Source organism: Triticum urartu, chromosome 2A, assembly GCF_056163025.1.
Source record: "Triticum urartu cultivar PI428250 chromosome 2A, HENAU_Tu73, whole genome shotgun sequence".
In the NCBI taxonomy this organism is placed as follows: domain Eukaryota; kingdom Viridiplantae; phylum Streptophyta; class Magnoliopsida; order Poales; family Poaceae; genus Triticum; species Triticum urartu.
The window spans coordinates 721,448,133-721,471,973 of NC_141874.1; the positions used below are offsets into that span (position 1 = coordinate 721,448,133).

General features: G+C 45.6%; 2 protein-coding genes across 6 annotated transcripts; one reads left to right on the forward strand and one right to left on the reverse strand.

The window, feature by feature from the left end:
- The first annotated feature begins 5,841 nt into the window (after positions 1–5,841).
- Positions 5,842–9,694, forward strand: LOC125540095 (EamA-like transporter family). Its single transcript, XM_048703682.2, has 8 exons — positions 5,842–6,347; positions 7,094–7,492; positions 7,611–7,828; positions 8,161–8,231; positions 8,317–8,421; positions 8,759–8,876; positions 8,959–9,094; positions 9,340–9,694. Exons 1-8 carry the CDS (start codon positions 6,261–6,263, stop codon positions 9,400–9,402), a joined length of 1,197 nt encoding a protein of 398 aa, XP_048559639.1. The 5' UTR covers positions 5,842–6,260; the 3' UTR covers positions 9,403–9,694.
- A 2,056-nt stretch (positions 9,695–11,750) lies between these two features.
- On the reverse strand, positions 11,751–18,592 carry LOC125543976 (uncharacterized). 5 transcript variants are annotated; one of them, XR_015617585.1, is made up of 7 exons: positions 17,893–18,592; positions 17,103–17,343; positions 15,929–16,975; positions 15,293–15,492; positions 13,369–13,534; positions 12,027–12,173; positions 11,751–11,940 (listed from the first exon to the last, which is right to left on the reverse strand). XR_015617585.1 is itself a non-coding variant. In XM_087545162.1 (4 exons), exons 1-3 carry the CDS (start codon positions 18,129–18,131, stop codon positions 16,928–16,930), a joined length of 528 nt encoding a protein of 175 aa, XP_087401288.1. In that variant the 5' UTR covers positions 18,132–18,592; the 3' UTR covers positions 15,505–16,138; positions 16,888–16,927. The 5 variants fall into 5 exon arrangements, 2 of the variants coding, with proteins under 2 accessions (XP_087401287.1, XP_087401288.1); XR_015617583.1 differs by having other exon boundaries at positions 11,751–12,173; XR_015617584.1 differs by lacking the exon at positions 13,369–13,534 and having other exon boundaries at positions 11,751–12,173.
- Between the last annotated feature and the right edge of the window lie 5,249 nt (positions 18,593–23,841).

A 23,841-nucleotide genomic window follows, 5' to 3' on the forward strand; every position in this document is an offset into this window, starting at 1 on the left:
AGAACACGGCCTGACTTCGTTTATGTGAGCTTTTGAGCCTAGGTATAGATGGGCTTGGAGTTTTGCTGGGTTTTACGTGATTAGGAGGGCTAAATTAGTCATAGGTCGGGCTGTTAGTGGGAAAAATCAGATCATTTGGTGGTGGTGGTGGGCGCGGGGGGGGGGGGGGGGGGGGGGTTCTAGCCCCCCATTGCCCCCTGGATTCGTCCGTGCGTGCACATATAAGCAGGTAGTCCAGCCGCACCACGAGCTGATCGCCAACAAGACTCTAGACAACGAAGGTCGTCATCGCACATACGACAAACATTGACAAGGAAGGAAGGTCACTTGCACCACAAAAATCACAATATGCGACACTGGCAATCTCATGTTGTCCTCGCTCGTGGCGGCATAATCGGTTCGCAAAACGTACTCATCGTCAAGGGCGGAACTATGAGAAAAGGTCACTTGCTTTTTCTAAAAGTATATTAAATATTTTTTTTCTAAAATCACAATATGCGACACTAGCAATCTCATGTGGGTGGAGACCAAAAGTATATTAAAGAAAATTCAAATCAATCTTTTTTTCTAAAACCCCCAAAAATGATATCTGAACTAAAACTATTCATTTTGCTTACACTATAATTCATTAAAAATCACTTGCGTGGTATATTATATGTAATACCAAGATTCCCTTCAAAAGTATTGTTTGGAAGTTATTTAAATATTTCTCTTGTTAAAAAGTCCAGAAATAGCATTTAATTGGTTAAAACATTTATCTTCCAATAATCCCCAATCTTTTTATAGGCTCCATATCGTCATTTTGAACCTCCCACGTGAATTCCACCACATGGAAGGCCTATTGAGCAAAACCCTAAAAATCATATTCTGCCCTATGGTTCAATGTCTCGTCTTTTAAAAATATTTCAAAAATTCTCAAGAAATTCCCATAGAAGCCCCCCTCCCCCGCCCGCCACCCTCTATCTAGTTGATATCCTCTCCTGTCCGGTAATAGCAGTTCAAATGTTAATGAACCAAATCTTTCGACTACATAAGAGGATAAACAATGCAAAACCTTGTTTCACGAGTTATCACTAATCCCTAATCAAAATTTTAGGTATGAAGTTTCTGCAGTTCTAGTTCTGTAGTTCTAATTTTGAAAGATAAGCCCAGTACGAAAGACCAGAAGCAATCTAACCATTTTGCGTTGCTAGTTGCTGCTCATGTTGGGTGTGTGATCGGCCGGCAGCGCGTCCACGCAAGCATCGCCTCAACCTCTCCAGAATTTTTGGTCTTAGATTGAAAGCTACTTCCTCTGTTCCAAAATATAGGTCGTTTTAGCGAGCTATTTTAGCTTGCTAAAATGACTTGTATTATGAAACAAAGGCAATAGATTCATAGGGCTAGATCAAAACCGCCCTAGATGTCTGTGGCAGCTCGGCGAGGCAAAGAAAAGAACACGGCCTGACTTCGTTTATGTGAGCTTTTGAGCCTAGGTATAGATGGGCTTGGAGTTTAGCTGGGTTTTACGTGATTAGGAGGGCTAAATTAGTCATAGGTCGGGCTGTTAGTGGGAAAAATCAGATCATTTGGTGGTGGTGGTGGGCGCGCGGGGGGGGGGGGGGGGGGGGGTTCTAGCCCCCCCATTGCCCCCTGGATTCGTCCGTGCGTGCACATATAAACAGGTAGTCCAGCCGCACCACGAGCTGATCGCCAACAAGACTCTAGACAACGAAGGTCGTCATCGCACATACGACAAACATTGACAAGGAAGGAAGGTCACTGGCACCACAAAAATCACAATATGCGACACTGGCAATCTCATGTTGTCCTCGCTCGTGGCGGCATAATCGGTTCGCAAAACGTACTCATCGTCAAGGGCGGAACTATGAGAAAAGGTCACTTGCTTTTTCTAAAAGTATATTAAATATTTTTTTCTAAAATCACAATATGCGACACTAGCAATCTCATGTGGGTGGAGACCAAAAGTATATTGAAGAAAATTCAAATCAATCTTTTTTTCTAAAACCCCCAAAAATGATATCTGAACTAAAACTATTCATTTTGCTTACACTATAATTCATTAAAAATCACTTGCGTGGTATATTATATGTAATACCAAGATTCCCTTCAAAAGTATTGTTTGGAAGTTATTTAAATATTTCTCTTGTTAAAAAGTCCAGAAATAGCATTTAATTGGTTAAAACATTTATCTTCCAATAATCCCCAATCTTTTTATAGGCTCCATATCGTCATTTTGAACCTCCCACGTGAGTTCCACCACATGGAAGGCCTATTGAGCAAAACCCTAAAAATCATATTCTGCCCTATGGTTCAATGTCTCGTCTTTTAAAAATATTTCAAAAATTCTCAAGAAATTCCCATAGGAGCCCCCCCGCCCCCCGCCCACCACCCTCTATCTAGTTGATATCCTCTCCTGTCCGCTAATAGCAGTTCAAATGTTAATGAACCAAATCTTTCGACTACATAAGAGGATAAACAATGCAAAACCTTGTTTCACGAGTTATCACTAATCCCTAATCAAAATTTTAGGTATGAAGTTTCTGCAGTTCTAGTTCTGTAGTTCTAATTTTGAAAGATAAGCCCAATACGAAAGACCAGAAGCAATCTAACCATTTTGCGTTGCTAGTTGCTGCTCATGTTGGGTGTGTGATCGGCCGGCAGCGCGTCCACGCAAGCATCGCCTCAACCTCTCCAGAATTTTTGGTCTTAGATTGAAAGCTACTTCCTCTGTTCCAAAATATAGGTCGTTTTAGCGAGCTATTTTATCTTGCTAAAATGACTTGTATTATGAAACGAAGGCAATAGATTCATAGGGCTAGATCAAAACCGCCCTAGATGTCTGTGGCAGCTCGGCGAGGCAAAGAAAAGAACACGGCCTGACTTCGTTTATGTGAGCTTTTGAGCCTAGGTATAGATGGGCTTGGAGTTTAGCTGGTTTTTACGTGGTTAGGAGGGCTAAATTAGTCATAGGTCGGGCTGTTAGTGGGAAAAATCAGATCATTTGGTGGTGGTGGTGGGCGCGGGGGGGGGGGGGGGGGGGGGGTTCTAGCCCCCCCATTACCCCCTGGATTCGTCCGTGCGTGCACATATAAGCAGGTAGTCCAGCCGCACCACGAGCTGATCGCCAACAAGACTCTAGACAACGAAGGTCGTCATCGCACATACGACAAACATTGACAAGGAAGGAAGGTCACTGGCACCACAAAAATCACAATATGCGACACTGGCAATCTCATGTTGTCCTCGCTCGTGGCGGCATAATCGGTTCGCAAAACGTACTCATCGTCAAGGGCGGAACTATGAGAAAAGGTCACTTGCTTTTTCTAAAAGTATATTAAATATTTTTTTCTAAAATCACAATATGCGACACTAGCAATCTCATGTGGGTGGAGACCAAAAGTATATTAAAGAAAATTCAGATCAATCTTTTTTTCTAAAACCCCCAAAAATGATATCTGAACTAAAACTATTCATTTTGCTTACACTATAATTCATTAAAAATCACTTGCGTGGTATATTATATGTAATACCAAGATTCCCTTCAAAAGTATTGTTTGGAAGTTATTTAAATATTTCTCTTGTTAAAAAGTCCAGAAATAGCATTTAATTGGTTAAAACATTTATCTTCCAATAATCCCCAATCTTTTTATAGGCTCCATATCGTCATTTTGAACCTCCCACGTGAGTTCCACCACATGGAAGGCCTATTGAGCAAAACCCTAAAAATCATATTCTGCCCGATGGTTCAATGTCTCGTCTTTTAAAAATATTTCAAAAATTCTCAAGAAATTCCCATAGAAGCCCCCCCCCCCCCCCCCCCGCCCGCCACCCTCTATCTAGTTGATATCCTCTCCTGTCCGCTAATAGCAGTTCAAATGTTAATGAACCAAATCTTTCGACTACATAAGAGGATAAACAATGCAAAACCTTGTTTCACGAGTTATCACTAATCCCTAATCAAAATTTTAGGTATGAAGTTTCTGCAGTTCTAGTTCTGTAGTTCTAATTTTGAAAGATAAGCCCAATACGAAAGACCAGAAGCAATCTAACCATTTTGCGTTGCTAGTTGCTGCTCATGTTGGGTGTGTGACGGCCGGCAGCGCGTCCACGCAAGCATCGCCTCAACCTCTCCAGAATTTTTGGTCTTAGATTGAAAGCTACTTCCTCTGTTCCAAAATATAGGTCGTTTTAGCGAGCTATTTTATCTTGCTAAAATGACTTGTATTATGAAACGAAGGCAATAGATTCATAGGGCTAGATCAAAACCGCCCTAGATGTCTGTGGCAGCTCGGCGAGGCAAAGAAAAGAACACGGCCTGACTTCGTTTATGTGAGCTTTTGAGCCTAGGTATAGATGGGCTTGGAGTTTAGCTGGTTTTTACGTGGTTAGGAGGGCTAAATTAGTCATAGGTCGGGCTGTTAGTGGGAAAAATCAGATCATTTGGTGGTGGTGGTGGGCGCGGGGGGGGGGGGGGGGGGGGGTTCTAGCCCCCCCATTACCCCCTGGATTCGTCCGTGCGTGCACATATAAGCAGGTAGTCCAGCCGCACCACGAGCTGATCGCCAACAAGACTCTAGACAACGAAGGTCGTCATCGCACATACGACAAACATTGACAAGGAAGGAAGGTCACTGGCACCACAAAAATCACAATATGCGACACTGGCAATCTCATGTTGTCCTCGCTCGTGGCGGCATAATCGGTTCGCCCTGGTCCACCCAATCGTAGATTCGTAGGCGATGTTCGCCCACGCGGTCAGATTTTCAGTATATAGCTATATGAAAGCAGGGGAGGCGTCGGAGCAGAGGCTGGCAAGGATTGTTCTTCGCACGGAGGACAAGTTCCTTGACTCGCTCCACTAAACCCCACGCACGCAAGTCAGTAAACCTGACGCTGTCATGCCTACACAAGGCCGACCTTATAAAACACTTGGCCTGCGTATCCACTTCCAGGTTTCAAGTGTTTCTTGACTCGCTCCACCAGCTTGCATTGAGTGAAACGTTAGCGAACCGCATTGACACTGTTAAGATATTGCTGCTCACGTAACCAACCGAACCGAGCCATCGATCAAATGCTAGTTGACCAACGAACCTGATTCGGCAGCGCTAACGTACTGCCAACGGCCTAAACCCACCGTACCTTTTCCAGCACCGTGACCAGGACATCCGGTAGCACGCACGCCACAATTTTTTTTGCTTTTCAACATGCACGCCACTCAGGCTGGTCGTAATAATAGTATCATAGCTAGTATCATGCATGTCAACTAGACTATTTTACTGAGGTGGCATAGAATTAAATAAAGAAAAAGTGTTGAGTATCATATCATGATACTGTATCATATTAAATGTTATACTACTTTGTGTCATGCATGACAATAAATAAGATTAACTATGATACTAATATATAATACTGTGCATTACGGAGGTAGTATCATAGCTTAGTATCATGTGCATGATGCTAAGGTATGATACTACCCATTACAAGCAGCCTCATCATCACACATTCACACTCTTCCCCGCCTCAATTCCCAACGCGTGACACAGCTTCCACCCCTCTCGATCGGAGCCGGGCCGGCACGGAACACTACTCCGCTCCCCTCTCCTCAAACCGCACGCGCGCGCCGGGTCCCAATCGAACCTCACGACGCACGCCGCTACCCGATCCCGATCCCACCGCGCCAGGAGCATCGCCCGAGCCGAGACCGGCCCCGTCCGCGTCCGCCCGGACAGCAACGCCCGCCCCGTCCGTATCCGGCAACCAGAGTCCCGACCGACACCGCCCGCCACCCCGACTCCCCCGCGGCAACGCCTGAAATACCCAGCCCACCCCAGCGCGCGCGCCACCACCCCGGCCCGATCCCCTCCAAAAAAACTCGCCAACTTCGCCGTGCCGTGCACCGCCGCACCCGCGCGTGAGCTTCCCGTCGCTTGACTCCTCGTCTGCCTCGGATCGAGTAGAAACTTCCGGTGGTAGGTCACCCCGGCTTTACCCCAACTCGCCACCACCCCCGCCCCGCCCCCAAAACCGTTCTCCTCCTCCGCCTCGTGGAAGCCGACTCTCTTTCCGTGGGGAGCGAAGCGGGGCGGGCGATGAGGCCGGGGGCGCCAACGCGGAGCTCACCCACCCAGTCCACCGCAAGCATGTGGCCGGGCAGGTGAACTCCACTCCCCCGCTCTCCCCACGCGCCGCGCGGTTAAATTGCTCGCCTCCTCCACCCCGCAGACCGCAGCAGGAGAGGCCGATCGAGCCGCGGCGGCATGGGTCCCAACCTCAAGTACCGGGCTGGGCTCGTCCTCATCGTCGCCGTCGTGCTCATATGGGTCACCTCCGCCGAGGTCACGCAGGTATGCTCCTGCCAAGCCCAGCTTTTTCCTCCTCCTCTTCCTCACATGCTTGCTGCTCCTTTTGTGTACTTTATCATTATTGTTGTTTATTCGAGGCCTCTGGATCTTGGCTGCTCTTGTTTGATAGTTTCCGCAGGCCTTTTGTATCGCATTTATTCTTCATCTGAATTGTTTAGTGTCATTGAGAAATCTTTACTGCAATAGACAATTGTTCACGGTGGTGGGATGTTATGGCAGCGTGTAGAATACGACCGAGCCTGCGCATCGATATGTTTTTCTTCTAGTATTTTCCGACCTCGATTTGGTAGCTTTTGCCACCGGGTGTCCTGGAGAAATTTGCTGTACAAAGTCGTTGCGTGTGTGGGTAGATGTCTGTACAAATGGAAAAATTGCTGTGAATGCTCCATGGATGTGTACATCTGTCAGCATTTCAGTCTTTGCCTTGCAAATGCTAGTTTGCTTGAGTTGGTTGCTGACACTTCACATCACCAATATCCGGATGATTGTAGGTGGTTGTGATATTCTTACTCACCTAATGCATCATTGCAAGGAACCTTACTTCAGTTTTGGCAATCAGTACTTACATTTTACTGAAGAGCACTACATGGACACACTCTACTAGTTCATCAGGAGAGCATATGCGTTTCACCCTTACATGAATGTTTGTTTTGTTCCTTTTGATAAATTTGTTGTTATCAATGAAGCAAATTTTAACTTGAGCATCTGAACTGAACCTCTGTGTGCAGGGGATTTTCGCTAACTACAAGCAACCATTCGCAATTACTTACTTGGGGGCCTCCCTTATGGTGATCTACATCCCGTTGGCATTTCTGAAGGATTTTATATACAGATTGCTGAGAAGGAATTCTGGAAGCAGCAAGGCCTCAAAAATCGCGAGCAAATCTTCATTTGGCGGTAGCGCTCCTCTGAAGAATGGTGAATTTCAGAAGATGCTGGAAATGGAACCACAGAAAACCGTGGTGATAAAAATTACTGATGTGGACATTCCTGTACTAGAAGAGACGAAACCACTCATCTGTGGAATTGGTGAATGTGAGGGTGGGGTTTTGAAGGAGCAACAGCTTTCCACCAAGGAGATTGCAATTTATGGGTTGTATCTTTGTCCCATATGGTTTGTCACAGAGGTAAATTTTCCAGTTATCTTGCCTGTTACTTATGATTCATGAAATAGTTTGGTTTCAGTCATACAGACAGTATTTTGATCGATACAGTTACTCATCTTCTCTTATGCTTTGGATGCAGTATTTGTCAAATGCGGCACTTGCAAGAACCAGTGTGGCAAGCACTACTGTACTATCTTCAACTTCGGGACTCTTCACCCTTTTCATTGGTGTGCTACTGGGCCAAGATTCCATAAATGCTGCCAAAGTTATTGCTGTTTTTGTTAGCATGGCTGGTGTGGCAATGACAACTATGGGCCAGACTTGGGCAACAGATGAATCAGAAGTAAGCAATTCAGGGTGAGTGGGTTTACCCTGGCAATTAAGCTTCTCAGCTGTGCATTGGTACCAACTGCCAAGTGGCTGTATACTGTCCATACCTAATTTAGCTTCTCACCTGTGCATTGGTACCAACTACCAAGTGGGCTGTATATTGTCCATAATTAGCTTCTCAGCTGTGCACTTGCTTTCTTTTTAGTAAAGATGGTTAGCCGCAATCAAATTATTTTTCTTAAAAAGGAGAAACTAAAAGCATTTGACATTCCTGTTTCATGGGGTAATTAATGAGGCTGTTTTTGGGGATGAACTCATCACTTTGCCAATTGTCTAATTCTTGAGCTTTACAACCACAGGGCCACACAGAGGACTCTTCTAGGAGACATGTTTGGTCTTATGTCAGCTATGTCATATGGTCTATTCACAGGTTGGTTATTGCACTCTTCTGTTCAGTTTGTAGTCTATTCACTGGTTGGTTGTTGCCTGATCCTGATTGTTTCACATCATTCCAGTGCTTCTCAAAAAGTTTGCTGGAGGAGAAGGATCAGAAAAGGTTGATGTCCAAAAACTGTTTGGTTTTCTCGGACTTTTCAGTCTTTGTCTTCTCTGGTGGCTTGGTAAGATTTTTCATTTTTGCACATTTTATTGTTCTAATAGTGCTCAGTATTCAAATATTCATTGATATAAATAGCATGTACTAAACATAAACTGCTGACATACAAGCCTTATGGCATTGGATGTGAGTCTCATCGGAAGCTACAGGGACTGGCTGTATTCACTCATTCATGACCCAAAATGTTCTGTATGTTGTGCATGCAAGTATTTTATTTGGTATTTTGGTCGAATCGTCAGGAATAGTTTTGTGTCGAGGTCCACATGTACTTTGCATGTATTTATAGTTTGTTCTTCCTGGTCTAAATATACCAATATGCTGAAGTGTTTGTATCTTTTCAGTGTGGCCATTAACTGCACTTGGCATTGAGCCAAAGTTTACAATGCCCCACTCAGCTAAAGTGGATGAAGTGGTGCTGGCAAACGGCCTTATTGGGAGTGTGCTATCAGACTACTTTTGGTACGCATTAAGAGAAGGCTAATGTTTTTTTTTTTACAATATTGCATAACTGCGGTGTTTTGACAACGTAACTTCTGCGCAGGGCTCTTTCCGTGGTTTGGACTAATCCCTTGGTGGCCACGTTAGGCATGTCGCTCACAATTCCACTAGCGATGGTTGCTGACATGGTCATCCACGGCCGACATTATTCAGCAGTCTACATTTTTGGCTCTGTCCAGGTATCTAACTCTTTTGCCCTGCATCTCAGAACTGTTTATTTTAGGTTTTGTTGAAAAGCTATAATTCTAACCACTTCTGATGCACAAATACTGACGAAAACTACTGTTATTATTTCGAAAGTTGAAATAGCTATTGCCTATTGGTATCCCCATGTTCAGTTCTCTGAACCTCTTTGCCTGCTCAAGATCACTCTTACTTGCATTTGCCATCTGTTTTACTCTGTTTACCTGTGCTGCTCTTGCAGGTATTTTCTGGGTTCGTCATCGCCAATCTTGCCGACCGCGTTTCACGTTTCTTAGGTCTATAGTCGTGAAATGTACAAGGTTGAATCGGAGTGTACATCTGGAAGGTTGGGTAGGGTTAGTAACGAAGTGTACATTGGGTGTTTGGGTTAGTTAGTTATAAGGACAGCTCTGTCTTCTCTGTAAATCATAAGGATGGGGGAAATGGCACTGCAGCTCTGTTTCCTTTTTACCTTCGGCCCCTTTACACGCAGGAATGGATAATTTTGGTGTGGTGGAATTGAAACAGTGAAAGCTTAGCATACGTAAGGAACATTATGAATTTATGATGTCGTGGCAGACCTTTGAAACTGTAAATTCTTAGCTTTTGCTATGCTATGTTAACGCCTGTATAGCGCAAAAAATTTCAGCGCTCTCACAGAAAAAGAAATTAAATAATCTTTGAGCACCATACTTGATGTGTGATGGGACTACACTTCAAGATAAAAAATCGTAATAATGAAAGGTTATGTTTTTTTAGGGGATCAAATGTTATGTGCATGCCTAGTTAACAAACCCTCAGCGCCGGTTAAGGGCAATCTTCCTTTTTTTTGAGACAAAGGGCAATTTCCCTAAACGGTGCCTGCAGCCGCGTTAGGTGGGCTGGCCCATTTTTCTGTTTCAGTCTGTATGTTTTTTTTTCTTCAGGGTGGGTCCAACCACTGACCTCCTGTATCAAGGCGCAATGCGCTAACCAACGGGCCGCTCAAGCTCGTCTGATATTTTTCAACATTCTCATTATTTTATTACTTCTACTTTTCCTTTCCTTTTTCCGTTTCTCCTTTTCTTTTCCTGGTTTGATGAACATTTTCTGCCAAATTGATGAGCTTTTCTCTAAAAGTTGATGAATTATTTTTCAAATTTCCATGATTTTTTTTAAATTTGATGAACCTTTTTCCTATTCAATGAACTTTTGTAAAAGTTGATGAACTTTTTTCTTCAAATCGATGAACTTTTTTCATTTTTTGATGATCTTTTTTCTAATTTGATTAAAAAAAATTCAAGCTTGGTGAACTTTTGCCAATTTGGATGAACCTTTTCCAAATTGGATGAACTTTTTTCAAATTGATAAACTTTTTCCCAATTCGATGAACTTTTTTTAAATTTGGTGGACTTGTTTCATATTCGATGAACTTTTTATCAAAACTGATGAACTTTTTTTCAAACTCACAAACTTTTTCCCGTTTTGAGTTTTTTCAAATTCATATATCTTTTTGAGTTTGCGATTTTTTCAAAATATATTATTTTTTTAAATGAACTTCTTTTGAATTCGTGAACCTTTTCGATTTGGTGAACATTTTTGTGAATACGCGAACTTTTTTTGCATGTTTGTGAACTTCATTTGAAATCTATGAACATGTTTTCAAATAATTGAAAAATCTAAGCATTAAAGTGTAATGCCACGTCTACGTTTCTATTCTTAAACAACCCGCGCTGTAAATAGCGACTAGCAATTAGTTGGTCTAGTGGTTAGCATCGCTATAAAGAAGTTCGATGGCGCGAGTTCGAATTCCGGTTTATGGACATATATTTTGTTGTGTTTTTTGGCTTTGCGCTGTCGTGGGCCAGCCCATCCAGAGGTGCTGCGAGCGCCAGTTAGGTTGTGCGGCGCTGAAGGCGCGCAATAGGAGGCCCCTCCCTAGTTGGTGTAGAGGCCAGGCCAATAATTTTAAACTAGTAGAACGCCCGTGCGTTGCAACGGGCTGCATTGGCGACTTCTTTTTTTCTTTCTTCCATCCATCAACTAAAAATGTTCCTTGAGGTGATACGTGGATGGACAAATTTACAATCATACGAAAATATCAATGGTTTAAAATATATTTATCAAAAAAATAATTCTACAACACATCCGACATTAAGGTTATGGTATCTGACAGATAGGGAACAAACACAATGATGACTTACCATCAAATCTCATTTATATTTCAGAACATGTTTTTCCTACCAATGTGTGCAAGATCTCTCTCCCAATTCCCCCTTCCCTCGCTCCCTCGCTCTCTCCCCCTCTCTCTCGCGCACTCTCTCCCGATCTCAGGTGTGTTGCCTTCTCAAGAAGGCTCCAATGCTCTAGTAGCGGTCTAATGAGCTGGTCGTCATTATTCGGTGGTGACAACAACGATGAGGAGGAACACCGCAAGATGTTTCTGATGTTCTTAATCTCTCCATGATGTCATCAAGAGGGCTTCAACCAAGAACCATAATTTGATTGACTACCCACAAAAAATAGAACTGTTCTTTACAACTTTCTGAAAAGCTAAATATAATTCAAAAAAAATTATGAAGAGAGGTTAGTAAATAAAAATACAAGTCATGACTAAAATATTAAAGTGAGAAAATTATTATTTTTTAACTCATAACAGATATTGTGGCATACTATCTTTCAATATTCCTTATTTAGTGCCAATGTAAATTCCATACATTAAATGTCTAGATCATCTGAAATGGCCATGAAATTACAAAGTGGGAAGGTGGAACAACATTTACACAAGTATAGCATGCAAAATCAGCAACTTATGTGTATAGTCTACAGCTTCATCAGGGCAAGTAAAAAAAATCAGTCCGGCCTATAAATTGTACATAAAAAACTGCAGTTAAACCAATGGACAATTGGAATGGATGTTGCCTACAATCGCTGTGACAACAGGCTCACCAGCAAGGTTGCACTTGTAGATCATCATTTTCTGTGCAAGGGATATCTTCTCAACTGAAATCTCCATTCCAAAATCACCTCTGGCCATGAAGTAATTGGTTTCCCACAAAGTGTCATCAAAGTTTACAATGCCCTCTTGGTTTCAACCTACCAATTCAAGAAAGAATAACAACATAGCCGACATGGTCACGGGCAAGCACGTATGTTTATAGGCACAGTAGATTTAGTCAACACAGCAGTTGAACGAAGCTAAGTAATCTGAACAATTTTACAAGTACCAAGAAATAAAACTTACCACAGGAGATGCAAGAAATAAAATTAGGCAAAACTTGTTCAACAAATTATGCTAAGGCTTTTGTGAACCAAGTGTATTCATTAAGGAAAGCACATAGAAGATAACCAATTATGTATTTTTTGACTATATAACACATAATAGACTATAATGTTTTTTTACAAACAGGAGTAGATGTGAAACATGTCCTCGGAGAGACAAAGAGTTCATGGGTTCCAGAATCAAGTGTGTATATTAACAAAAAGTTGGACGTTATAACAGTAAGTTGTCGAGTGTGTATATTAACAAAAAGTTGGACGACATAACAGTAAGGCAACTCAATGAAAGGAAGGAACATCATCTGTGGTTGCCCTGGTACTTAACTGACATGCAAAAACATTTCATCAGTGCAGAGAGTATCAGAAGTTCAGGAAGGAAAGGAAAAAAACATTAACAAAGCTCGATAACATTACTATCATAATAACACAAAACAAGGATATTTGAATCAGATTTGTAATTCAAGCCCAAAAATGTATATACTATAATAATAACGCAACCATCAAGTCTTTAGTTAATTCATAAAGAGCTGATTGTTTTTAAATGTTTCAGTCCGCTGCTTCTGTATAACAGTTAAAGAACATAAAGAACCACTGCCAACAAATTTCAGTTAACTAACCGACGAATGGATACATATCAAAACAACTAAATCTATAAGTAATGTAGACTAACAAATACGCATGACCATGAGTGCTTCACTGATTGCAGAAAATCAATACCTAGATAAGGTTAAGGATTCAGGCCAAAAATGCATACTACACTGATAACACACTACCAAAAAAATCAGCAAGGTTCAGAATTCAGGCCCAAAAAAGGTATACTATACTAATAATAAGTAACCAGGAATTCTCGATTTGCTTCACAATTCAGGCCCAAAATACATATTGTACCAATAACACACAACCATCAAGTCTCAGTTCATTTACTTAAGAATTGATTATATTTCAATGATTCCATCTCCTGCTATTCTTTAGCAGTTAAAACCAGGCTTCACCATGAAAATAGAAAAGATACCTAGTTCAGTCGCTCGTAGCTTTGGAGCATGCTTAATCAGTTTGTTCTTCATGAACCACATATCAGCGCACACATACAGACACACACGCGATGTGCTCAGCACCTCATGCTGCTAATCACTATGTCGTATGGACACACATGTATCATTGCCACTTAATGGTTTACCCTGAAAGAAGTAGGAACAACACTAATCAGAGATGATCAGGTTCAGTAGAATGGACGGATAGGCAGAAAAAAATCACCGTGCAGCCAAAAGTATACATCTTCCAGCTTCCAATTTTGGAAAAGCTTAAAAATAGATATAATGTCATTTTTGTTTCGAAAGTATACATTAATGCGGTTGAAAAACAGGTCCTCTCTCTGTTTAAACAAATAGATATAGATTCATTTTCCATTCCAAAAGTATACGTTAACATGGTTGAAAAACAGATCACATCACCCCAGCTGTTAAAAGTCAATTAATCTTTTTAGTAAACAAAAATTATACTCCGTATTTCAGAATTTGGAGACGAGGCTAACTTTCCGTCTACTAAACCGACCAAGAAGAAATTCAACTCAGCCATGAGAGCTTTAAAAAAAAGGATTTTAGTGTGATCTTACCGAAAAAGGCTTTCGGCCCGCTTTATATATAAAGCATCAATCAACAAGCACCTAGTACAAACACACGCCCGCCACCGCAACACACGCACACCCAGGGCAGGATACATAGGTGCTGAGCGCAGCAACACCACCCCTAGCACTACCCACACAGAGATGAAGCTACATATGACGAACCATGTGCTCCAAGGCGGCGCCTTCAGGAAGGGAACGACACCGGATCACCGCCACCGCCCGATCCAAAGATCAGAGTTTCCCCCGGAACCGCAGACAAGCAATGAGAGCCGCGACGACGCCTTCAAGAAGGGAATGATCTTCGCCGCCGCCGGTCCGTTCGAAGATAGAACAGGTTTTCACCTCGGCCAACACTCATCGCCACCGAACGCCACACCCCGGACACCACGCCGCCCACACGGCCATGGTGACTGGGCAGCACCAAGGCACGGGCTCTGCCCACAAGCACTGCGCTACCACCACCAGGGCCGCCACCCTAGCATCCAAGACCTCGACACCACCTCACCCGAGACACGTCGCACCCCAAAGGAACGACACCGGATCGCCGCAACCGCTCGATCCAAAGGTCACTCCTGCTGCACCGTGCGCGAGACGAGCTCCGTCTAGCCGCGTCGGGCGCGGGACGAGCTCGATCCTGCAGCACCGGGACGCGAGACGAGCGGGGAGAGGGGAAGTCCCGGCGGCGCGCGGGTGGAGTCGCCCCTCGAGTCGCCAGAGGAGGGCGACGCGGGGGTGTTTTTTCACTCTAGTGTGATCTTTGGTATTTCAGCTTCAACCGAAGCTAGCCACCATTCACAGTTAGACAATGTAAATCCAAATTTTAGATGGTTTTTCGTTTAAACTGAAGATATAACAGCCTATGCATGCCACAATCGATGAACACAAAAATAATGTTCAATTAATTACTTAACGGCAGATAATCAGTGTACCACTACATGGTACCATAATAATTAATTAATTTGCAGCAATTCTAGACATCATTAACTCTTAGACACTGTAAAAGCAAATTGCAGATATATTTTTAGTTTAACCCGAGGCTACAACCTTATACGCACTACCACATTCGATGAACGCCACAACAATGTTCAGCACTACCACATGTAATCTGAATCTCCCCTGAACTTTTCAGTTTGACCACCCCCAGGCATATAATTGCAGCCTAACAAAGACGACATTGCTCCATGGGAGACTCATAGATTCAACTCGACCAAAGAATAAGATTTAATAATGGATTCAAATAATTAAGACGAAGATATTGTCCTGTGGCCCAAGAGAAAAGATATGTTTGGTAATTGGAAACGTGTGTAGATACCTTGATGGAGCGGTCTTGTTCAAAGGCTAGGGAGGCCTTGGAGAAGACCACCTTCCGGGTGAGCAACTTCTGCTGGGACTACACGTTGGCGCCCAAGTCCCTAAGGTTGCCAATGCTCCTTTGGGTTTGAAAACCTTCTCTTCACAGAATTATAGATCAATTTCTGAATTCCGGAGGACTGTACATAACGCATACTTCATCTGGAAAAATAAAACTAACTGTAATGAAAGCATCAATTGCAGTTGAAAAAATAGTGCTAAAGAAAAAGGAAAGCTTGTGGCTGCTAATTGATTGCAGCGTATGTACCAAACAAATTACAATGCACTAACACAACATGCGAATTTAAAGAACTCCCTATAGTGGATTCAACCACCCTGAACGAATGATATTATATATCAAGGGCATGAGTAATGCAGGTTTATATTTGTAACCAAATAAAGTAAAGAGTACATATTAACCAATGGAATTAACTGAAGCAATTAAATAAATTTGAGACGGTGACTACAAAGCATGAATACAATGAGAAACTACACAAATTCAATCTAACCATGTGTTAGTAGATTAGATGCTGCAAAAGGTTGTACAACCTTATGGGACACAAGCAGCCAAGTTAAACTAACTGAGGGATGAACTTACTCAATGAATCAACCACTTTGTTCTTGCCCCTGGCCTTATCAAACTTATACACAAGCAAATCTTGCATAGTTGGAGAAAATGAATATTCAAGATCGAGAAGAACATCTAGAAGCTCTCGTGCATCAATCTCATTAAGTTAGTTGATTGGTTCCCTTACAAAGAAGCAAGGGAACTTGTAGTTGTACTGTTGTAGCATCTCCCCCTTCAATCCTGAAACTTGTAAAACAAAGAGCTGAACTATTTTGCCCCTTGAAGGATCAAATATAATGTATTTGAAGTTAGTAGGTTAAATAAAAAAGTTTATAGAAAATAAGATCAATCTATTTATTAAACAAAGCAAGCTACAAATGCAAACAGTGTGGCAGACTTAGATCACTTCATGTACCAAATATTAACTGAAATTTTATGGCATAAACCACAAACTTCCTGTATTGTAATGGATCACACACCAAAGAACTTACATTGTAATTAATTTTATCCTGCAAAATATTGTGAGCAATCTTAATTTCATCACAACACAAACTGCATCTAGTTTTGCTGAAGGATAGTTACAAAAAGTATGGAAAAGCTTCCAAGCTAACGTTCCGTCAAAATAACCTTCAGTAAAGTGTATGTATGGAAGTATCTAAATAGTCCACCAAAATCAGAATGCTCCAGAAAATGGATCCTACAGCTAATCTAGTGCGAAGACCATTGAGGTGTTGTTAGTTTTCCTAAATCACGAGAACCATCTTGATAAGGAAATGACACCTGTTTGGAAGATAATTATATCATAGTAGAGGTACTCGAACCCTGGGTGTTCATTTTGTTCCAGCCCTACTCAGATTTGTGCTAGTTCTAAAATAGTTAACAGAGATGCACAATGACAATGGGCACTAACCTGGGCCAGTGACCTAAGAATTTGGAGCGAAGATTACTAATTTTTAGCACAACACACCCTCTGTTGGCGGTTAAAATACCTCATGTCTGGGCTCGTAGTTGAACTTCTTACTGTAATTCTTACTGTGCATCTTCCTTTTGAACATTTGTTCCAATGAACCTGCAAACCTGCATCCAAAACAATCGATCTCACGACTGGCCATAATAATAAAAACAATCCACATGACCTTGCAAGCAAGAATATAGATGTAATTGATCAAAAATGAGGGAGATGGAATTTGTGTAAGTTCTGCACCTGTTCTAAGATCTCAGGTTGTAGTCGGCGGTGTAGGGGAGCAGTGATGTCGTGGCCGCACCATGGGGCTAGTCCTTGGTGTATGGGAGTTGTGCCATCAAGGCCGCACTGTTGGGGTAGTCCTTGATGTAGGGGAGCAGCTTCATCAGGGTCGCACTTGCCATCAGAGGGAGATGGAGCATCAGTGTGGTGATGGAGTAATGCATTTCTTTTATCTGGTTGCTGCATTTCACCAATGTACCTTTGAAAAGATTGAACAGATTATCTTCCACCTAAAAGTAACATGGCCATCTTCATGAGACTGTCTACGCACATGGATGCAAATAGAAGATAATTGATGTCTTTGTACCAGAAAGATGTAAATTGAATATTCGATGTGTGACTGATTGCTACATTTTTCAGTTGATGAGATACAATATTCAGTTAAGATACACTCCATCCGACCCAAAATAACTTATTTTGGGTTGGAGGGAGTATATCATAACTACATTCCTATCATGCACTGAAGCTTCAAATTGTATTTACTTGAGACATCCAAGATAGAAAAAATATAAGAGGAAAAATAAATAAAGGTTCATGCATGAACAAAACCTCCAGTGCTTTCACCCAGGAAAAAAGCAAACGCACGGGGTTTTTACTGGAAACTAAAGTTTATCGACAAGAGAGGAAATTCTATAGCAGAGGAAAGGAGAAGGCATTGGAATCACAGATAATATGTGCTAATCCAACCAATACGATCAGTTGAAACTAATAAAAAAAGAGTAAAGGAGTAGGCATTTGCATCACAAACCTTCTCTGATGCAGAAGTTGCAGCGCTAGGGCCGGCTGCACATCTGAAGCCCATCTCACCGTAGCACCTACGCCTCCTGTGCACCTCCTCCTTCCTGCTCGCGCCGCCGGGGAGGGTGCCACACGCGTGCCGCCGTTTTCGTGTGACCCCGCCGCCAGCCAGCCTCCGGCGAGCGCCACCGCGTCGGTGAGTCCCTCCCCGTTCCTTCCTTCCTCCTCCCATCTCCTCATCTCTCCCATCTGTCCTATGATTCCTCGTCGCGCCGTTGATGCAGGACGCGGCCGCCGCCGGATCTTCAACGCGCACGGGAGCCACAAACCGCCCCCTGTCCAAATCAAGCTCCAGTCCCGCTCCCCCCTCCCCCGGGTATAGCACGGCGGCTGAATCCAAGGCACGGCGGCTGAATCGAGCTCCAGTCCCGCTCCCCCTCCCTCGGGCTCCTAATTGAGGTTAGGGTTGCGCGCTCGGCCGGCACGCCGGCTGAATCCAACATGGGCCTGCGGCGATGGAGAGGAGGGCGTTGGTGATGGCCATGGCTGGATCCGGCGACCGCAGCCTCCTCCAAGGTCGAGCTAGTGGGGGCTCGGGGCACAGGCGACTGGCGAGCGAGAGGGGTGGGAGCTTAAGAGCTGAGGAGAAGGCGACGATGCGAGCGGCGGTGGCGGACAGAAACCCTATTTGGTGTGGGTCGAGAGGTGGATGAGGGCCGGTTTTTTGGGTGCGTACGTGGGTTGGGGTGGGAGTTGGGACGGAAAAAATCCTGGAAGGTGGGAGTTGTCCCTGGTTAACCTATGAAATTACAGGACGAAAATAAACCAGCGAAGGTGGGACGAAAATTGACCGGCGGAGACTACCAACTGCTTCATTAGGAGTAGAGATGAGGCTATCATGTCGCTTCCTTGTGGCCCACTCGGGCGGACCATGTAACCTAGCGCCGCCACCAAAAGAACCTCCAATCCTCTTGCCGCCGTCGGAGGAAGTTGTAGGGCGGAGCCGTTGACGTTGGCGGCTGTCGGTGTCAAAACCGGCGGATCTCGGGTAGGGGGTCCCGAACTGTGCGTCTAGACCGGATGGTAACAGGAGGCAGGGAACACGATGTTTTACCCATGTTCGGGCCCTCTTGATGGAGGTAAAACCCTACGTCCTGCTTGATTAATATTGATGATATGGGTAGTACAAGAGTAGATCTACCACGAGATCAAGGAGGCTAAACCCTAGAAGCTAGCCTATGGTATGATTGTTGTGTATGGAGTTGATTGCCTACGGACTACAACCCTCCGGTTTATATAGACACCGGATAGGGTTAGGGTTACACAGAGTCGGTTACAATGGTAGGAGATCTTGAATATCCGCATCGCCAAGCTTGCCTTCCACGTCAAGGAAAGTCTCATCCGGACACGGGACGAAGTCTTCAATCTTGTATCTTCATAGTCCAGAAGTCCGCCTGAAGGTATAGTCCGGCTACCCGAACACCCCCTAATCCAGTACTCCCTCAGTAGCCCCTGAATCAGACTTCAATGACGACGAGTCCGGCGCGCAAATTGTCTTCGGCATTGCAAGGCGGGTTCCTCCTCCAAGTTCTTCATAGAAGATTGTAAACACCAAGAGTAGTGTCCGGCTCTGCAAAATAAGCTTCCACATATTGCCATAGAGAGAATAATATTAACACAAATCAAATCTGCTGACGTATTCCGCAGTGCGTCATCACACTACAGCCAAGCCCTTATTCGAATCGTTTTCACTTCTCCACCTCAGCGTGTTTTGCGAGGCGGTTTTCTTGGCACGTCTTGTCAAAGCAGAGATCGTGTCCCCTTTGTTTACGGGATTCTCGTTAATACGGACGTGGGTAACCCAACCGCGCCACTTATCATGGCGCTTGGGAGGCAAGCGAGTTTTACTAGGCTGGTGGGGACGCATAGTCGCATCCGCCCATATAAGGGGATAAGGATCCACCTTTTTACCTACGCCTTCTTCCTCCTTTACCTATCCATCTTCTGCGCACCCGAGCTCTAGCGCCCAAGTCCGCGCTTCCTACCTCAACCCTCTCCAACAATGTCCGGAGCGGGAGGCAAGTGGATGGTCTCCTCCGTCACGGAGGGCCATGTCAAAAGGTTAAGGAAGGCCGGATACTTGTCCAAAGACATCGCGCACCGGCTTCCCGAAGAGGGGCAGCTTCTCCCCACCCCAAGGCCCCATGAGAGGGTAGTATTTCTCCCCCATTTCCTTCGTGGACTGGGTTTTCCACTCCACCCATTTGTCCGGGGACTCATGTTCTACTACGGCCTGGATTTCCACGATCTGGCTCCGAACTTCATCCTCAACATCTCGGCGTTTATCGTCGTGTGAGAGGCTTTTCTCCGCGTCCGCCCTCATTTCGGCCTCTGGCTCAAGACCTTCAACGTCAAGCCCAAGGTGGTGCGTGGCAGCCAGGCGGAGTGCGGAGGTGCCATGGCGGGCAAAATTGCCAACGTCCTATGGCTCGAGGGCTCCTTTGTGGAGACCTTGAAGGGGTGGCAGTCAGGGTGGTTTTACATCACCGAGCCACGCGATCCGAAGTGGATCGCAGCCCCTGAATTCCGATCCGGACCCCCTACGCGGCTCACGTCCTGGAAGGAGACGAGCTTGTCATGGGGCGACGAAGAAGAGTTGACCGGACTGCAAAAATGCATCCAGTCCCTGGTGAACAAGCAGCTCAAGCTTGTCAACGTAATCCAGGTCATGCTCGTCTGCCGGATCCTTCCGTGTCAAGAACGGGACTTCAATTTGTGGGAGTTCAACCCGGCGCAGCACCGAACTCTGAGCAGGCTCTTCGACACGACGTACGAAGATGTCTGGAGGGGGCTAACCAAAGGCGCCGAGGCTCCCACATCCGCCTCCGAAGACCGCGGATTCAGCTCGCAGCGTCACGCTAGCGAGGTATGACATCTACACCTTTTACATGATGTTTAAGCTTTTTTCATAGTTTGACTCTATGCGGGATCTAAAACTCCCTTACCTTTGACAGGCTTGGCGGGAGAAGTCCGGACAGATTAACTGCCCGGCTCCCTTGCCCGAAGACCCAGCCCCTGCTCTCCTAGAGAAGCTGGTGGTTCCGGCACCTTATGTGGTGCCGGAGAAGAAGGCCAAGAAGAAGAAGGCCACGGGGACTCGAAAGAGTTCCCGACATATGGTGGTGTCGGACTCGTCGTCCGATGAGTCCGAGACGCACTCCTCCCGTGAAGACGAGGAGGAGGAAGAAGAAACCTCTCCCCCTCCAGCGGGGGGAGAAGAGAAGAGGAAGGCCGCCCCAGTAGGGGAGGCCGAGGGGTCCAAGAAGAGGAAAACCCCTCGGCCGGACTACGTCCCCGACGCCGACGAGGACGAAGAGGAGTGGCCGGACAGGGCCAAGCGTCCGGCGAGATCGTAAGTGTTCGGATACCAGAGTAACTCGTGATATTCCTTTTGTTGCACAGCTTTCCCTAATGTCGGATATAATCATGCAGTCCGCCCAAGGACGGGCTCGACGAGTCGTCGAGCGGCTCCCTGGATTCATCGGACGTGAATTCAGTTCCGCCTACTGCTTCCCCCTGTGCTGCGGATGACGTCGAAGTGGCGTCACGACAAGCTCCGGGGCGAGAGGAGGTGGTCCAGGAGGAGCCGCGAGGCGACCTCCCGGACTCCAGGAGTGAAGGGGACAAGACCCCCCTGGGCTCCAAGTCCGGCTTTAAGCCGGACACTGCGCCGGAATCATCAACGGTTCCGGACCACGGTAGGCTAACTCCTGCCAAGAGGAGCAAGCCTACTGAGCCGGCGTCCTCTGTCCAGCCGGAGGCGCCGGACAATCTGCTGGAGGAGCTTAAGGGCGCCTCCATCGACGAGGAGCACCGTGCCGTCATGAGTACGGTGATCCAGAAGGTTCGATCCGCCAAAAGCGGACTGACTGAAGCTTGTGCTAGCCTTCTAACAGGCTTCGAGGTAAGTAAAAATATGTAAAAATATTACCGTATAGACAGTAGCCCCTGATGCTCTGTTTGGCGTTCGGAAAGAAAAGCCGAATAGAGGATCTATTAAATATCGCAGGAGTCTAACTAAAAAGGAGTCAATATACGTATGCAGGCTTCGCTGCTGGCCACCGCCGCACTGACTGCGGAGGTGGGTGCCCTGAAGCAGGGCCTCGAGCGGACCGAGCAAGAGCTCGGCCTTGCCAAACGGCAGCTCGAGGAGAAAGAAGGTAAGAGATACCTTATAGAAAAAATGCCTATAGGGAGGCGTAATTGCAAAAAATGACAGGAGTATACTGCTTATTGTAGGGGCCACAACTGAGGTGGCGACCCTCAAGCAGGCGTTGTCCGAGGCCGAGAAGAAAGCGGCCACGGAGCGCGCCGAGCGGGAGAAATTTGAGGCGCAGGTCGGCGAGGTGCGGCAAGAGCTTCAGGTTCTTATGAAAAAACATGAGAGTTTGGAGCTCGACTCGAAGACGCAAGCGTCCGAGCTTGCTGCGGCCCTTAAAACTGCCAAATCTGCCAAGGCCGAAGCCATAGAGGGCCCTCCAGGAATTGGATGCGGTGAAAAAGATAGCGGCGGGTAAGGCATTCTATATGCAAAGCAGACATATAAAAGTAAACTACTTGTTACTTACCCGAATCCGGAGCTCTCCAGGGGCATTCGCAGATCTTCCCGCAGCGTATCCGATGCCGCCGCATTCTACCGAGCCGAGGAAGGCAGCTCGACGGAGAAGGTGTGCTAGTCTCAGTACGCTGAGGCCGGACACCCTGTGCCCTTGAGCGACCAGCTGAAGCAGCTGGTCGAGCTCCACAAGGCGGCCGAACAGGCCCTGAAGGGCTTCATAGTTCGGCTGTGGCCTAGAGAGGCCCTGCCTGGGAGCTACTTCGGACTGGTGCGGCGGCTGGTGGAGGCTTGTCCAAGGCTCGAGGTCATCAAGCGCTTCGTCTGCATCGAAGGTGCCCGTAGGGCCCTTGCCTGTGCAAAGGTGCATTGGGGTAAGCTGGACGGTGAGAAGCTTGTGAAGGACGGGCCGCCGCCGGGGAAGGAGCATCGCAAGCCCGAGAACTATTATAAGGATGTTCTTGCTGGTGCCCGCCTTGTGGCGGATGAATGTACCAAGGATGTAATTTTTGAATGAACTCGCTCGTGTTATCCTGTGCGCTGAAAACTTGTTCATATGCGCTAAGCAATGCTTGAATTTAAAATATTACTTTCTGTGCGGCCGTTTATCAAAAAATTGAGAGATGGCCAGTCGTCGGCTTCTGCCCCCATGCCACTAGTGCTGGGGTGTTCGGGATAAACCTGAGCGCTCTTTTTCCCATGATTGGGTCCGTCGAGGGAGGCGGTCAGCACAACGAACCAGGCAATCGGACTATAATGCTTGAACACTCTCACTTAGCCATAGAACTCTATAATTTTAAATTTCGGCGAAGCCCCTAGTTCGGAAGACCGAGTTCGGGGCACTATCCACGCCTTGGCCGGACAAAGCCAGCTCCTCGCTCGAAGCGGCATAAGCCTTTAGGGACTCGAAAAACCTCTCGAACGGCGACCGGTCTCTCGCCACATCATGACAGTCAGTTTTAGCTTTCTCCACTGAGGTGCTTAACCCAGCTGAATCGGGGCACAATCGCAGTGGTTCTCCTAGTGCTACCTTAGCCGATAGAGCGGAACGTAAGGCACCGAAACATAGGAGCCGGGCAAACCCAACTATTGACCCAAATCATGATTCGGAGCCGATGCATATAGTGCTATAAGTTCGGGGTGCCGCACTTGTGAAAGTGTACGGACTTCTCACACCATTATGAGGGGTACTGAAGCCCCTGGCGTGTTTGCCGCACCATGGTGTACGGGTGCAATCATGTCACTTAATAAACATAAATGTGAAAAGAAGATAATGCAAAAATAGACAAGAAGCTAAGCATTGTTTATAGAGAGGCTATTTATCAAAGCCGAATGATACAAATA